This window comes from Erithacus rubecula, assembly GCF_903797595.1.
Source record: "Erithacus rubecula genome assembly, chromosome: Z".
Taxonomy (NCBI): Eukaryota; Metazoa; Chordata; class Aves; order Passeriformes; family Muscicapidae; genus Erithacus; species Erithacus rubecula.
The window spans coordinates 31720712-31737719 of NC_136661.1; the positions used below are offsets into that span (position 1 = coordinate 31720712).

Here is a 17008-nt window from a genome sequence, read left to right on the forward strand (position 1 = left end):
CCTGCCTGCTTCTGCTGCTCTTCCTGTGTGAGACATCTTTGCCATATGTGCAATGGCTGTGTTGGCAATTTGTGCTCCCTAGAGGGGACTGCAGCTTATAATATTGCTGGTGGGGCTTTCGAAAGGTGAAAGTTTGGTGCTTAATTGTGTTATGGGCATGGTTAAGTATTTATTCCTGAACTGTAACACATCAAAATGTTACGCTTGAAGGAGTTTTCCTCATTTGCATGTGGCGTTGAGTTAAACTTTTAACAGAAACTGGAAGTGGCTTTGTTGTAGCTGCTGTTCAGTGCGAGTGCTTTGTGCAGGCGTGCCCTGTGAATGGGATGTGGTTTAGGTTTCTGGCGGTGCTGAGTGTGTTCGCTGCCTCGGTCAGCTGCGAGAGCTCTCCCGCTGGGGCCACTCCTCCCTGATGGAAAAGGAGCAGCTGGGAAGGTGCTGTTTCAGGCTCTTGCTGGCATTGAAAAAAAAAAAAAAGGAAAAAACAAACTCCTGACACACTTAGATTGGAGAGGGGGAAGCAGGGCACGTGACTGCCACCATCCTACCCTATGTCACCGTGTGTGCAGGAGCGCGGACCGCTCCTGCCCAGGCACGCCTGGAATGCTGCTTGCCACTTGGGCTATTTCTGCTATCTGTCGCTCCCAGGGCTGCAGTGCTAACCGTTTGGCAGATGGGACACTTTTTCCCGGAGTTTATGTCTTTGGTTTTTAACTTCTGGCAGCGCCTGTATTGTCGCTGTTGTCCCTCTCCTTTTCTCCTCTCTGTAAAACCATGGCCCACCGGCTGCGCTTTCACTTTGGCTCTGGGAGAAGCAACACGGCCCCCGAGCCGGAGCCGCTCGGCCGGCAGAGAGAAGATGACATTTGGCTGGCGTTCCACACCTTGCCGAGGAGGAGCGGCGCGGGGGACGGCGGCCCGCGGCCGGCGGGCTCCCTGAGGAGGAGCGCGTCCATGTTCATCCCGCAGCCGCTGCGGGGCCCGGGGCCCGGCCCCACCCGCAGCTCCTCCGTGCAGATCTCGCTGCGGGAGCCGCCCGCCGGCGCCGAGCCTCGTGCGGCCTCGGCCGAAAGCTGCTCCTGCCCGGGGGCTGCCGCCAGCCCCCCACCCGGGCACACCGAGGGGCTGGGGCAGCGGGCGGGTGCAGCTGTCTGCTCTGACCGCAGAGCGTTCGGTGGTGTTCCTGCCCGTGACCAGAGCGAGGAGCCTCTGCAGGCTGCCCGGCGAGAGGAACCAAGGGAAGCTGCAGGCTTAAACATAAGCGGTGTGAGGATCCAGCATCGGGCCTCGAGTGCAGAAGTGCCTCAAGTTACCGTGCTTCCCTTCGCTCCTGAGGCTCCGCATGCCGCTCCCAGCCCCGAGCCCCGGCGCTGGTCCTTGCAGCATGTGCCAGACCTGTCTGCGAGCTCCGGGAAAAAGCTCTTTGTTCTCCAGCTGCAGCAGCCGCAGAGCAGCGCTGCGGGCGCGGGGAACTTGGGCTTCACGGGAACAAAAGGAGACAGATTGGCCAGGTACCCTCGGATCCGGCTGGAAAGGAGCACTTCCTACCCCCTGCAGCCGCCAGCAGAAGGAACTGGCCCCTCGGGTGACGGGCCGCGTTCGGAGCTGCCCGAAAACTGCAGGAGCAGGGCAGGAATACCTGGAAAGGATTCCGTGGAGCGGGTGCCTCCAGGGCAGGGCTGCCTGTTTAAAATCAGACCGGATCAAAACAGCAGGCAGCAGCACTTCAGGATCCTGGTGAGGCGGGGGCCTGAGGAGCAGAGCCAGGCTGTCGGTAAGGAGGCTCGCGGCTGCCCTGCTCCCGCTGCAGTAAGTACCGTGCTGAGCAGTGCTGCGAAAACACAGATTGCCTTACAGAGGCGGCCAGGCCATTGTCTGGCTGGAGTGTTCTGCCTTGCTGTGAACAAGCCGCGAATCAGCGCCTTTATTTCTAGTCTAATGTAACTTCTCTCTCACTCACCAGTACATCCAGTGTCATATTTTCAGATCTTACTGTCACGCGTTTCTTAATTCGCTGTTACGTCAGCTGGAAAGAGTTTTTCAAATCAGAGCATTCAAATAGCAAATTAACTGTTCCTGTTAGTTTAGTTGGCTGAGACCTTGTGGCATGAAGAACTCCTTGTGCACTCTGGTTTTAAAAACAAATACTTTGGCAATTTCTAAGCGTAATTGACACACGTGTAACTCTATACACTTTTAAAATGTGTCTTGTAATGAAACAGTTGTTAAGAGTGTGGGAATCTTAGGGTAATTTCAATCAAAATACTGACTTAGTTAAGGTACCAAGAAGTCTGGGAAAAAGTCATCTTCATTGTAGTAATTTTTCTTTCCTCCTTGTAGAAGTGAAAAACATGTCATGCTTTTTGTGTACCATAAGTCCTGGTCCAAGTGCAAGTGGCTCAGCACAGCTCAGTTAACACTTGTTGTTTGGATTTGCCTTGATTTGGATTTAGGAGGGCAAAATTAATCTTCTGGGTTTGCTCTGTTACAGCGGGTGAGGACTGATGGTTGATGCTTTTCAGCCACTCTTTCACAGCCCAAAGTAGGAAGGAAGCTGAAGGGTTTAGATTAGTCATTTGCTGAAATTGCTTTGCTGTGCAATCCAACACGGCCCACTCGAGTTCCAGCTCAGGGATGCTGTATTTAGCATAGCCAGCTCTGCCTCCAGCTGTGGCATGGTGGCTCAGGAGAGCTCAGGCTCCACAGCTCCTGGGCTCTCAGCCTCTGAAATGCAGCACAGGGACAGCTGCTCCCTGCAGCAAGGCCAGGGGCTCCTCTGCAGCTATAGGCTCTGTGTGTCCAGCCTTCTCGGGAGCTCTTCAAAGAGGAAAACAGAAAGAAATCCCTTGCTGGTACAGGTTTGGTTCCAGGACACGTAAGGGAGCAGGAAAAAGTGTGTCTGATTTTCCCTTTCCTCTTTTTTATTCCTTCCCACGACCACAGCCAGGTGTGTCAGAGCCAGCACAGAGGCAGCAGAGGTTTGCAGAGATGTGCCCTGGGTCTGTGCAGCAGTTCTGTTCTCATTTTCTTAAAGGATCTCCCCCCAGAGTCCCTGAAGTAACAATTCCCACCCCAGAGACGTGCTTCAGTGTTCCAGAGGAGGATGAGGAGATTTGTTCCTCTGTGCTCTGGCTTTGAGTCACCGTGAGGAATGGATTGAGGCAGCATGGCAGGCACAGAGGCTCTCAGCCCACATGGCACTGCATCCTGCAGGCCAGGAACTCTCAGGGGGAAAGAACTGACACTTAAACCTTCTTTGTGCTGTTTCCCATCTTTGTAGTCAATCCAGGAGTACTGTGGGTAGGGGTGATGGACTGGGCAGGATGCCATGGGAAGTGTGGGGAATGGAAGTGTTTTGGTGTGAGTGTTTTGTTGCATTTTTTTACCACACAACATTCTTTGCTAAGCTGTCATTTTAGATCTATCCCACAGAAGTTTATTTGAAAGATCTGTGATGTGATTAAGGGAGTGCCTGAAACATCTGATCTCTTAAGCTGAGGGGAGAGGTTGCCATGGTTTGTAGTTGGTAGTGTGAAAAAGCAATAATTGTGGTGTGTCCCAGTGCAAGCAGGTTCTGTGTGTGAGATTGATATAGGGCTGGGAGCAGCAGCTGCTGCAGCCTGATTTATCTCAGAGCAAACATCCCAGCGGGCGTCTGCAGTCCTGCTGCTCCCAGTGCTCGTGACCTTTCAGATCTGCTCTTTCAGACAAGTGCTTTGGGACAGGCAGGATGTCTTTCATTACCAGACACAGGGAAATATTAAGGAAAGGCTGAGCTCATGTCAAACTGTGAAAAATTTCATTTGGAAGCCCTGTTGCAAATTCTTTTGCCTGCTCTGATACTTTGTATGCCACGCAATAGAATGTCTGTGCACTGTGCATATCCCACATACTGCTGTTGTTTATCACTGGGGCTGTGAGTGCAGAGCTGGATTTGTGGGAAACACTTCAAAAATGTATTGGACAACTGTTGGAGAGAGCTGACAAAGGCATCTTTGTGACCAAAATACAGCCTGCCCTCACAAAGTGTTGCAGGAGTAGGACTGGATTATATCTGGTAAACAAACAGAAGCAGCACCTCAGAGTTGTGCAAGCTTGCATTTCTCACAGCTCAGCTCTCCCTCTCCTTTCTCAGAAATCATTTTAGAGTAAATAATGTTACAAATGTGCAGAGCTCCATGGCCTCATCTGGACCCAAGAGGTGACATCTTCCTTTCCTGAGAGCCCAAAGCTGGATGCAGAAGTGCAGCTTTCCTGCTGCCAGTGTGTCCCTTCAGGCAGCTGGATGGGGACAGCTCCCCTGCACTCTCACTCAAATGCTTTTCCTCCTGCATTGCACATGTCTGAGTTTCCTGTTCATTTCTAGAACACAGTTCCTGTGGCCTTAGCTGGAGGTTGGCATGCTCAGGTGAGCAGGTCTGTGTTTTTCCTGGCTCTCCCCTTGCTGGGCAGGAGTGCACGTGGCCATCTGGAAATCCTCTGCTCCCTGCAGATAAGGATGCTGTTGACAGCTGCAGGTACAGGATGATGGATTCCATTTCTTGTGTCTCTTTAGCCTTTCTCTTAAGGACCAAATCAGTTCTTCTCTCCTGGACAAGAAATCACTTGTCCCCCTTTTTAATTCAGCTTGCAGGCCTGTTGGGGAGGGGGCAGGTGGGCACTCACACCTGGGCAGAGCAGGAGCAGCTTTTCAAGGCAGGAAGTACTCAGGAGCTGAATAAATGTTACTTTTTCCTTCCCCCTGTGGATGGAGGACAAATGGCAAATAGTGTAAATTAGCTTGCAGAATTGAGAAACCCATCTGTCATTTTCAGTCAAGGCTTCAGAAAGTCAAGAATTGGCAGTGCTGTCTTTTTACCTCATCCCTCCACATTCCCAGAGCTCCCTGGGATTCTGAATTTTGTGTCAGGCATTTTTCTTTTTCTCCCTGAAAACTGTATCTATTGGTATTTCTCTGTGAAGAAACCAGGATAAAGCTTTGAGCAGCAGAGATGGAAATAGTATCACTTTTTTAAATAGCAGTGATTTTCCTGCATGGAAAATCTGAATGTGAGTTTGGGTACACAGCAATCTCTAAAGTGAATTTCTAATGGAAATGCTGACATGGGTTTAATGCTGCAGGTGCCAGCCAGAGCTGCCTTGGTGCAGATCAACCACAGAAAATGACAGATGAGAAACCAGGCAGTGCTGATTGCTTTTTGTGCTCTTCAGCTGCTTTTCTGTTTGACAAAAGCTCTCAAGTACTGATGAGTTTCAGAATGTGCACGTTTTGTGCACATAAACTGAAGTTTTTAGTTCAGCAGATATCCCAAAGCCAAACCTACCCTGTTTAGTTAGATTAAATCTCATTGTAGAATATATTCCTGCATCTCTTCATCTGAAGTCCCATGTTTTTATCCAGGAGGAATGCAGAGCTCCAGCTCCATTCTCCTTTCTCCATTCTCCTTTCTCCTTTCTCCATTTCAACTGACTGCAATTTAAATTACCCACTGTAAAAATCTGGCACTAAATATTAGTGACTGATCCCCATGAACTAGTCAATATAATCTTGGCTCTTCTTTCTGTTACAAACAAATGTGTTGTTTCTAACCTTGAAAATGGAGCAGGTGTGAAGGTTCTTGATCTCAGCAAGGAAAAAGTGCTTGAAGATTTGTAGGTGTAAATGAGGATTAGTTTACAGAAGTTAGGAGTAGTTAATGTTGTAGCCTAAGCATGAGGTCTCTTCCTGTTCCCTCTGGTCAGTGCAGAGCCGTGTGTCCCCTCAGGATTCTGATAATTACCTGGCAGAACTCAGTTTTGTGTCACTGAAAAATGGCCTTAGAGCTCTTACAATGGATCTTGCTTTTTTCCATAACGTTAGGAAAATCATTAAAGCAAAAATACAGTGTCACACATTTGCAGGCCTAATGCCTTCCTGAGTGTAAGTGCTGCTGGGATCAGGCAGTTGAAAGAATGCACTTAGTACCTTTGGAAAATTCAGGCTGAATAAATGTCAGCGTGCCTTCCCTGACTCCATTCCAGCAGCCTCATTTCCCTGCCTGCAGAGACTTTGATTTCCCTGCCACTGCTCCTGTGTCGTTCAGCCTCAGCCCACATTGCTGCAGCTCTGCATCACCATCCAGAAAAGCTGCTGATGCTCCTGATGTGACAGAGCTGGGCAGAGCTTGGCAAAGGTGCTGCCCTGGCAGTGTGGGGGCACCCACTGCTGGGGAGAGCAGGGCTTTCAGAGGGCATCTTGAAACAAATTACTGCTGAAGGCAACTCAAACTGCAGTTTCTGGACTCTTGCTAATAAAGATGGGCACCCTCAGCTTCCCCAGAGGGAGTTGAGCTCAGCTCAGCACCACTGGCATGGGAATCACAGGCTGTGCAGATGGGAGCTGCTGTGCCCACAGGGGTCACAGGGGGTCACACAAAGGTTTGGTCCCCCTGGCCTGCTCCCCGAGCTTGGGCTGTCACACTCAGGTTACAGGGGGGATTTCTGCAGGTTCACAGCTGCCCTGGGCTGTGGGGAGTGGCTGGTGCCTCCTGCACAGTGTGGGTAAGGGGAGGGTGGAATGGAGGGATGAGTGGCTCTGCTGAATGGAAAACTGGGGACTTGCACTTGGCCATGAGTCATTTGGTATTATTTTAGTGCTGCTTTGCCAGGAGCAGTGTGCATGGCAAGGAGAGCAAATTCAGGAATAGTGCTCAGTAATGGAGGATGTTGCATCAGTGTGATGGATGACTAAAATTTCATTGTTCTCCAAGAGCAGTTCTTTGCTGCAGAGTTCCTGAGTTGAGAATTATTCTAATTTGTAGGAAGAATGCCAGTAAATTTCACCAGAATCATGAAAGAGCTGCAGAGGAAAGAATCATTAGTTGGAAAATTTCTGAAGTACAGAGATTTGCTTACTCATCATGTCTGTGCAGAATATATACATATTATGCCTCTGGAAGTGATGCACCCCTAATCCCTCTATTTTCCAAGCTATTTATTAAAACAGCAGTTCCATTTTTGATTTTGAGAGAGAATCTATGGATTTCTTCAGTTTTGTCTCCGTTCAATTCCCACAGAAGTTATAGTCTGAACATTTTTCTTCTTTCTCAGTTGCCTTCTTCAGGTTGCAGGAGGAGGTGAAAGTGTTTTAAGATGTGATGACCATTTTTAACCTTCCTGTTAAAACCAGCTATCCTGTTGCTCATCTTCCAGCACACTTGCAAGAGCTGCATATATTCTACATCTCAGGTCCTTCAGATCTCAGTTGCTGCAGTTCTCCAGGATATAGTAGAAGCACTGGAATAGCTTTGAGGGGAATATATTTTCTAGTATTTTTTAGGAAGAAGGTGAATAGTCAAAATTCTGTAATGAAAAATCTCCTCACTGTTTTTACTTGAAATTGGAAAAACCACAGTGTCCTTGGTGCTTTTTGTGTTCCATACATCCAGCACATCAGGATGTGTCTGTTCTCTGGGGCTCACGAAACATCATCCTGCCTTTGTAGTAGAAACAGAATTCTTATGATGTTATCATATAAAATACGGATTTTAATATTAAACTTAATGCTCTGCTATGAGAACTATGTAAACTTGGCAGTGCAGCAGCAGCATGCACTTCCTGGGATTGCAGGCGTAGCGTGCCTATAAATAGGCAGCAGGTTATTTGGGAATCACTGGTGTCACAAACAGGGGCTGGGAGAAGCTGATTGGGAGCAGTTCATCTCTGGATCCTGTGAGTGGATCCTGGGTGTCCCTGGAGCCCACAGCACACAGGCTTTGGCTCAGCTGCTGCAGGGTTTGTGCTTTCCCCAGCCAGAGCCAAGCCTGAGCTCGCCCTGGGGCTTCAGTCCACGCAGGGAGCCCCCCGTCCAGCAGGAACCCCCCGGGGCTGGCAGTGCTGGGGAGTGCCGTGGGTTGGGGGCTGCTGGAGTGCCACAGGCAGTGCTGTGCAGAGAGCAGGGACTGCAGCAGAGCCAGGGCCTCCTGGAATCACTGTACTCAGCCATCTTTATGTCCGTCTCGTTGTGACTAGGTTGGTATTTACTGTTTTTTGCTTTCTGTGTGACAGACCAGAGACGACTTCCTGGGCCAGGTGGATGTGCCGCTCAGTCACCTCCCGGTAAGCAGCAGCTCTCTGCAGCCCCGGGGCTGCGCAGCTCACACACAGCCACACCCTCCTGAAGGGCTCTGAAATGCTCCCAGCAGGGCTGGGAGCACGCTGACTCCCGGCACATGGCAGGGACTTGCACTGCTGTGCACACAAAGCTTGGTGGCACAGATTTGCTTCAGCAAGAGCCACAGGGCTGCCACAGCTGTGTCATCTCTTCATTTCTAGCTGAAACTGCATTCTTGGCCAGCACTGAGAGTTCAGTAGCAATCAATTGAGAGTAATTGATGCAGGCTTGGAATCACTTTATTGTCAACAGACATTTGAGGTGTTGGGTTTGAGGGTGGTAATGTTTGTTTCTGTTTCTTAATTAATGGAGGAATTCAGTGTAAAGCTGGTTCTGTAATTCTGTAAAGCTCCAGTTGCCTGAGTTCCCCCTAGCAGCCAGGATTTTGCATGGGCTGCAAAATTAGATGCTAAATTAAGTGCAATTTCTATTTATACCTTCATAGATAGAAATAAATATCTATATGTATGTATATACAGTGATTGCTTTGGCCTTGGTACAAACATTTTTGATATCATTTACTGTTTTGGGTGGCTAACATTGGCTGAATGTAATTAATATTTTTTTAAATCTTGTGCATGTTGTTCTGAACATCTGTGACCTTGCAGGGCTTTTTACGTGTGAATGGGGGAAGTTGGGTTATAAAGGTAACTGGGAAAAGCTGTAAGGGAAGGAGCAGGAGCACCTTGTGGTGACAGATGTATTGTTCCCTTCTCATGGAGCCAGGCAGTGAGAGGAGAGGCTGCCTGGATTTGCTGCCAGCTACAGCAGTCCATGCTTCAGACAGCCAGCAGGGGAAGGGGGAGGATGGGTTCATCCTCCTTTTCCCTTGGCATCTGAGTTCCCAGCTCTGTACCTGCAGCAGCTCTGTGCTCACACGTCTGAAGGGTGTGACTTGGTAAGAAAGCTGAAATTCTCAAGGAATAGAACATTTCCAAGATTCCATCTTTTTAGGTAGATTAGGATTCAGTGGAAATCAGAGATGTAATCTGTCAGCCTGATGTGTGAATGTTCTTTATGTGGCTGGACTTGTGGGCAAGCCCTTTAATTTTCCGTTTTCTCCACTGCTTACAGACTGAAGACCCAACCATGGAGAGGCCCTACACATTTAAGGATTTCCTCCTCAGACCAAGAAGGTGAGAGGAAGGACCTTTCAAACATTTGACTTTAAAACGTTCGTTACTTCATGATTTTTTCTATTTGCAGTTATTTAAGAGTTGTTAAATGTAATGTACCTCCTTGTCTCATAGCCACAAATCTCGTGTGAAGGGTTTCTTGAGGCTGAAGATGGCGTACATGCCAAAAAATGGTGGCCAAGAGGAAGAAAACAGTGATCAGAGGGATGACTCTGAGGTAAGGCCAAATTCTCATGGAGGGATTCAAGAAAAACTAGAGTCAGCTGCACTTGAAGGATAGAGCCCTAGAAACAGAGTTGGCAGTTGGTTCTCTCTGGCACCGAGCCACCAGGAGAACACCCAGACACCTCTGGAGATGCCTTGAACAGACTGATGGGGCTGAGCTGATTGCTCATGGAAACCAGGTGCACTCTGAGCTCTCCTCATGGAAACCAGGTGCACACTGAGCTGTTTGCTCATGGAAACCAGGTGCACACTGAGCTGTTTCCTCATGGAAATAATGTGCACATTGTGAGCTGTTTCCTCATGGAAACGAGGTGCACACTGAGCTGTTTGCTCATGGAAAACCAGGTGCACACTGAGCTGATTGCTCATGGAAACCAGGTGCACACTGAGCTGTTTGCTCATGGAAACCAGGTGCACACTGAGCTGTTTCCTCATGGAAACCAGGTGCACACTGAGCTGTTTCCTCATGGAAACGAGGTGCATACTGAGCTGTTTCCTCATGGAAACCAGGTGCACACTGAGCTGTTTGCTCATGGAAACGAGGTGCACACTGAGCTGATTGCTCATGGAAACCAGGTGCACACTGAGCTGATTGCTCATGGAAACCAGGTGCACACTGAGCTGATTGCTCATGGAAACCAGGTGCACACTGAGCTGTTTGCTCATGGAAACCAGGTGCACACTGAGCTGTTTCCTCATGGAAACGAGGTGCACACTGAGCTGTTTCCTCATGGAAACCAGGTGCACACTGAGCTGATTGCTCATGGAAACCAGGTGCACACTGAGCTGTTTGCTCATGGAAACCAGGTGCACACTGAGCTGTTTGCTCATGGAAAGGAGGCGCAGGCTGAGCTGTTCCCGCTGTGAGCTGTGTGCTCGCGCAGACCAGGCGCACGCTGAGCACAGCCCCTGTCTTGCTCCGCAGCACGGCTGGGACGCGGTGGATGCCGGCGATGCCGCCTCCCCGCGGCAGGAGGAGCTGCCGCCGCCCGCGCTGCCGCCCGGCTGGGAGGAGAAGGTGGATAACCTGGGCCGCACCTACTACGTGAACCACAACAACAGGAGCACGCAGTGGCACCGGCCCAGCCTCGTGTGAGCGGCGCCCGGGGCTCTGGGGTGGGGCCACAGCCGGGGGCTCCTGGCACGGGGGAAACGTGCCTGCTTCCTGCCCCAGCACAGCACAGGGACAGAGCTCTCTGCCGGGGAGTTCTGGCAGATTCCAGGAAATCTGGCATGGCACGAGAGGCAGTGCGGTAACAACGCACCTTAGACTGTTAGGAGACAGATAAGGAAATTTTCAGTAAGTAATTTAACAGGAATAAATTGCTTGGTTTATAGACACAGTTGAAGAGGTAAGGAAAGAAGTCAGCTCTGTTAAGTTTTAATGAAGTTGAAGAGATCGGCTTTGAGGAGATCCAGGTTATTATTCTGTGATTAACTTCATTCCCTGCATGTGCTGTCTGAGAGGTCTTGCAAGCTGCAGCAATATCTTCTCAAGATTAGATTTAGAAGGTTGTGGCAGGCTCACATTTTACAGAGTGAGAGTAACTGAGTGTGAAGAGTTCTCCTGTGATCATGTGTTTTAACCCAGCACTGCCAAGGCCACCACTAAACCATGTCCATACAAGTGCTGAATCCCCCAACACTGGACACGTTCAAAGTTGGGCTCCACAGAATGCTAGGCCATCCTGGTTTCCCTGCTGGGAGAGGTTGAACCAGATGACCCCAAGGTCCTTCCCAGCCTGGTGTTCTGTGATATTTGTGAAGTGCTTCCAGTTTTATTTTCTTTCAGCTGAGGGATTAGGCAGTCTCCTAATAGTGAAGCTTGATACATGCATGAATAATGATTTCTATAGCGGAGGTTTTGAAGGCAATGGACAAAATGGGGGCTTATTTTAACAGTTATTTTCCTGTTCTTTCCTCCTTGCCCTGCTGGGTCTCCCTGCAGTGATGTGGGGTCAGAGTCAGATAACAACATCAGGCAGATCAACCAAGAGGCGGCTCACCGGCGCTTCCGCTCGCGGCGCCACATCAGCGAGGACCTGGAGCCAGAGCCCCTGGAGAGCGGGGACATTCCTGAGGTATGGCCCAGCCACACTGACAGCTGTGGTTTGCATGGAGCTGGTGGCAAGGTGCCAGCAGCACAGTGACCATGCAGCCAGAGCCACACTGCCAGGGTCCCTGCAGCTGGGCGAATGCTGGCAGAAACATTCATCACTCCCAATTGTCATCATATGTACATAGTATATCTGTATATACACACAGATACTGTAGATAGTATTGAGATGATGCTTCCATACTCTGCTCTTAACAGCAGTGGAATAAATGATAAAAAGAAGGGAAGTGGACTGGCTGGAACTGCCTGTGCTTCAGTTTTCTGTAGCCTTCAGCCTTCTGTAGCTGTTTGTGTGTCGGGCACAGTGAGATGATCACACAGAAGGCAAAGGGAAAGAAGGCTCGGTCTGTATAAAACCTGAACTTAGTTTCTTCTCTCTCTCTTTAGCCTTGGGAGACCATTTCAGAGGAGGCAAGTGCCAGTGGGGATTCCTTGAGCTTGTCACTGCCACCTCCTCCTGCATCTCCAGTGTCCCGGACCAGTCCTCAGGAGCTGTCTGAGGAGCTCAGCAGAAGACTCCAGGTCACTCCTGATTCCAATGGGGAACAACTCGGCTCTTTGATTGTACGTGAGGTGTGATCTGGAAACTCTGATGGAGAATTCTGCTGTTCTTGGGCATTACCTGACTCACTTCATGCATGGGAAGCAATTGTTTGGCTCAGGAGAAACTGAGCATGCAGCTAAAATTCCCTTCCAAAAAATGCACCACAGCTTCACCATCAGGCAAACTGCCTCAGCAGAATTCTTCAGATTTCAAGAGTTCTGTGTGAATTTGACATCAAACTTTGCTACTGTTAAACCTGTAGTGACACAAAATCTATGAGAGTAGAGGGTGTCAAGCTAGGAATTTCCAAAGAAAAGGGACAAACAAAAAAATGGACTCTGTGTTATCCATTAGTCAAGTAATATGGAAAAATCAGGATAATACATGTGATAATAAATGTGTCTTGGGAAAAGACACAACTAATTCAAAAGTTAGCAGCAAAGTGGAAAATTGAAACTGATTTTTTTTTTTTTTTAATACCATAAAATTTTAAGTAAATGAGTTTTTAAGACTTTGAGCTCTCATCCATAGTATTTGATTTTGGATATATTTCTTAATGCCTTATTTTTTCAATAATTCATGAGTTTGTTCATGTTGACACTTCTTTAGGAAAATGGATGGGTCCTTTTTTTGTAGTACATAGGAAGCAGAGAAATGGGATACACCACAGTGTGATAAAAGAGAAATAGGTAATTGTTTACAGGTGATTTGCTACAAAGAGGTCAGTAGCTGTAATTAGTGCATTTTCTGGACAGACAGCATGTTTTAAACAGCCTAAGCTGGAGACAACTTGCTTTGTCCTTGCAGCAGAGAGAGCCTTCGTCCCGGCTGAGGTCCTGCAGCGTCACCGACGCCGTGGCTGAGCAGTCCCAGCTGGCCCTGGTAAGGGGAGCTCCCTGCTGTCCCTCCTTCCTTCTGGGTGGCCATTCTTGCCTCTGAGCAGCACAACTCAGTCACCAGGGTGGGCCCTGATTGTCCTGAGCAGTAATAGAGACCAGAGTCACAGGAGGAATTCCTGAGACAGGAAAATGTTTGGAGGCTGAGCTAATCGCCCTCTCCTCAGTTGTTGACCATGGAAATTTAGGTTGCTGCACTGCTGTGGAGTCAGGGGAGAAATTCCTGCAAGGAATGCTCCCAGCTGGGGCAGAGAGGGCAGGAGAAGCAGCTCTGCCTGGAGCTGGAGCAGCCACAGGACTCTTAGAGCTGATCTAACATAAGTTGATTTCGCTTGCAATATACAAATCTGTCTAAAATCCCAAAGGATTGGTGTTTTGCCTGTTGTAGTGAAAAGGAAGCAATTTCTGCAGGTTTATTTAAGGAGATTGTTCAAACAGGAAGATACACAAAGATGTTTTGTAAACAAAGCTTCTTTGCAGTCAGAGCCATGCACACCCTGCTCTCCTTCAGGCCACGTGCAGGGCTGGCAGAGGGGGCACAGGTGGCAGGGTAGTTCTCTCTGCCACCTCTCAGCAGTAGCTACAGACACCACTTAGAATAGCAGTGTGCAAGGTGTGCTTCTGAATAAAACTGGTCAGATTGCACAAGAGTATTTCAAAAGCTTTTGCTTTTCTTCCCAGAGTTTTTTCTTTGTTTTTAAAAGTTATAAATATGTGCTGTGTGAATCTGCAAATAGAAAAGGTGTGCATAGGCAGAAGCTGGTTGCAGAAGCTGCTGTCTGCACTGCTGTTGTCCCTGCTCTTGGGCTCACACTGCTCAGGGGTTTCTGGCTGCATTGGCCCCTTGCTGGGGCAGTGGTTCAGGGCTGGGGCTGGGGCCAGGCCTCTCCTGCTGCTTGGGGATCACTCATTTCCTGAGCACACATTCCAATTGCAGCACTGAGAGCACTGCTCTAACACAGCATCTGACCTGATCTTAACCACCCTTCATCCTTCCTGAGCTAATGCCCATTCCTCTTGTGGCAGCTAAGTCCATGTTCTTCCTCAGTGCAGCTCTCTGGGGTTCTGGCTTGGTCACCAGCCTCTGCTGCCTTCTCACATTTGCTGCTATCATCTAACTGCTCTCTTGGCCAGTGTGGCTGATGCCTTGCTGCTACAGATGTGACAGTGACCTGTGACCTTCAGTAAATGTGTGTAATGTGAATTGTCATTTAACAGCAGAATGGTCCCTCTAGGAGAGCTCGTTCTTCAACTGTCACAGGGGGAGAGGAGCCAACGGTAATAAAACTCTTTATCAAGCACTATCTCTAAGTGAAGGGGGGGACATTTAGGTCTTGTGCACTCAGGAGCTTGGGTTTTTTAAAGCATCATGAGTTGAATGAAATACAGCTATGGAGTGAAAACTTGCTTATTTTTGTCTCAGTTTTCTCAAAATTTCTCAAAACACTGCAAGTGCACTCAAACACTGGCATTGTTTAGGGACATGGATGTGACATTGAGTTATGAGGGAGCTGTGCACTAAGAAAGTGCCATGGGCCTGAAAAATGGAAGCTACAAGAGCTAATTCTTTAAAAAGGGATACTGGAAGCAGCAGTGATTGGAGACATCAAATCATTGTACATGTAGCTGTGCTTGCATCCTGCATCTGTCTTTCTTTACTTTCCATTAGATGAATTAATTTCAATTCTTAAAGTTGGTCTTAATTTGAGAGCCTTGGGGGTACAGTGATATAGCACAGAGTTCTTAATGGCCTTACCAAATGCCAGTTTCATTTTCCAGCAGTTCCTCAGCACTCCAAGACTGTAGTTTGATCATCCCATAAAATTCTTGATGTGCTTTGCTGAAAGTGTAATACAAGGAAAATGGGTTTAATCTATATTGAACTCTATCCAAATTACATATATTGAACCTTTAACCTAATTAACTGCCAGTCTGAAGCGAGTTATTTCATGGAAATAATTACAGTAACTATCATAAATGGCTTTCATGAATTTATGCCCTCCTAGAGAATTTGTTTCAGAGAAAGAAATCTAATTTATACTTGGTATAAATTGATATTTACATCTGGGAAATAAATATATCTTACTTTGGGTATTGATGCATCCCTCTGTAATACTGTCTGTATTCACTGTTTTTTAGTTTTAGAGCCAGAGGAGCACAGTTACAAATAGCAAAGTCTAAATAAAATGCCTGACTCATTAGTAGTGAGTTAGTTGTGCTGGATGAACCACTGCAGTGGTACTCCCTTGGCAGAGCATCTTGTCTTGGTTAGATTTTTTAGAGTGAAATATTTTCTTGCAGCTCAGGGAGTTCAAACATCAGTGACCCATCATTAGTGTAGCTGTACCAAGGTGTTTTACCTCATGTGCTGCAGTCTCTAATCCCCAGCTTTGTTCAGCATTTACACCCAGTCCCAGATCTGAGGAGGAATTGGGACTCACACAGGACCACGGTCTGAATCCTTTGTCTTTGGGCACTGACACCTGCAGACAAAGCACCTGCCAGCAGTGAGAGTGTCTGGTCACTGTGGCTTTGCCTCCAGAGCCCCTCCAGAGCCCTTCTGGAACGGCCACAGGCTCAGGCATGTCCTTGTCCACTCCTGAGGTGTAGCTGGGACACTGGGGGGCATTTGCAGCCCTGGCTCAACTTGGATTCCTCATCAGTTTCCCTCTGTCTTCTGTTCCCTGTTGTAGTATTTCAGCTTCCTGACCCACCCAGTACTTTTTCTCCTTTCCTTTCTGGATTGTCCCTGCAGTTCTCCAGTTCCTTGTGTCAGCTGTGCTCTGCTCTTACACAGCCTTTGACATTGTTCTGGCAAGGGTCTGACAGACATGAAGCAAGAGCAAGAATTAAGTTCCTTATCTTGCTGGAGTGAGGAATACAGAGGGTAGGAAGGGAGTGTGTCCTGGATTTCAGCAGGAGCCTTCACTGTTGATGGCAAAAGCCCAGAGCCTGCAGTGCATCAGCCTGTGCATGGTGCAGGTCCTTCCCCCCCCCGGCTGCAGGTCCCAGCTCAGGTGTGAGTCATGTTGGGTGTTCTGGGGACAGGAAGGGCACGAGAACATCAGCCACACACAGGACACGGTGCCTCTTCTGGTACCTGTGTGCTGCCTCAGAACAGTGGCTGGCTTGTGGAGCTTTTACTGAAAGATTTTGTCATGCTGAGCTTGAGGTTCCACTTTGGGAAGAAACATCAGCCTTTTAAGGACAACGCATTAAAGCACAGAGTTCCTTTTTGTCATTATGTGTAACAAAATAGAATGTTTGACGTTTGACGGCATATAAACTTGTCTGTTGGCTGAATCTGTGTCAAAGTGACCCAAAAGATCTCTGCTTGGTTCAAAGGCACATGACAAAGAGCTTGAATTAAATTAAATCAGAGCGTGGATTTTTCCATAAGGTTGTTGTGATTAGGAAGAGTGTAAGTTAACAAGTGCTTGTTTTTACGACCACCAGCCTTTGAAATGTTGTTTAGCAATTCAGAACAATGTTGTTTAGCAATCTAACCTGAGCGCTGGGTGCTTTCTTGCCGAGCAGCCGTCGGTGGCTTACGTGCACACCACGCCCGGGCTGCCCTCGGGCTGGGAGGAGCGCAAGGACGCCAAGGGCCGCACCTACTACGTGAACCACAACAACCGCACCACCACGTGGACACGGCCCATCGTGCAGGTACCGCCGCCGGCGCCGCACGGCTGCCGTGCTGGGAGTGCTGCAGCACTCGGGGGGCTTTCAGTTGTGTCGGGGTGATGGCTGGAAGGGAGGGGATTTCCAGGGATGCAGAAGTTGGCTGAAGCCGTTCGTAGAACCGAACGTTCTTGGGATTACAGTGGGATTACGTGAAATGCTTTAAGGAAGTGCAGTTCAGAGCAGTATGGTGATAACGGGACAGCAGTGTGAGGGGCAGAGTGGGTGCTGTCTGTGACTGCCTTTGCTCTGGCA

The 17008-nt window shown here is 48.6% G+C and overlaps 1 protein-coding gene across 8 annotated transcripts in view; it reads left to right on the forward strand.

Annotated features, from left to right (window-relative positions):
* Positions 1-17008, forward strand: part of NEDD4L (NEDD4 like E3 ubiquitin protein ligase) — a 64608-nt gene that overhangs the window by 32573 nt on the left and 15027 nt on the right. For 2 of the 8 annotated variants that reach the window (XM_079330550.1, XM_079330553.1), the window contains exons 6-14: positions 8047-8097; positions 9227-9288; positions 9403-9505; positions 10439-10605; positions 11462-11594; positions 12017-12193; positions 12981-13055; positions 14288-14347; positions 16607-16738. In XM_079330550.1, the coding sequence (XP_079186676.1) occupies positions 8047-8097; positions 9227-9288; positions 9403-9505; positions 10439-10605; positions 11462-11594; positions 12017-12193; positions 12981-13055; positions 14288-14347; positions 16607-16738 (960 nt within the window). Of the gene's footprint in view, positions 1-1247; positions 1810-8046; positions 8098-9226; positions 9289-9402; positions 9506-10438; positions 10606-11461; positions 11595-12016; positions 12194-12980; positions 13056-14287; positions 14348-16606; positions 16739-17008 lie in introns of those variants that run through there. The other 6 variants (XM_079330554.1, XM_079330556.1, XM_079330557.1 and 3 more) reach the window with 5 other exon arrangements.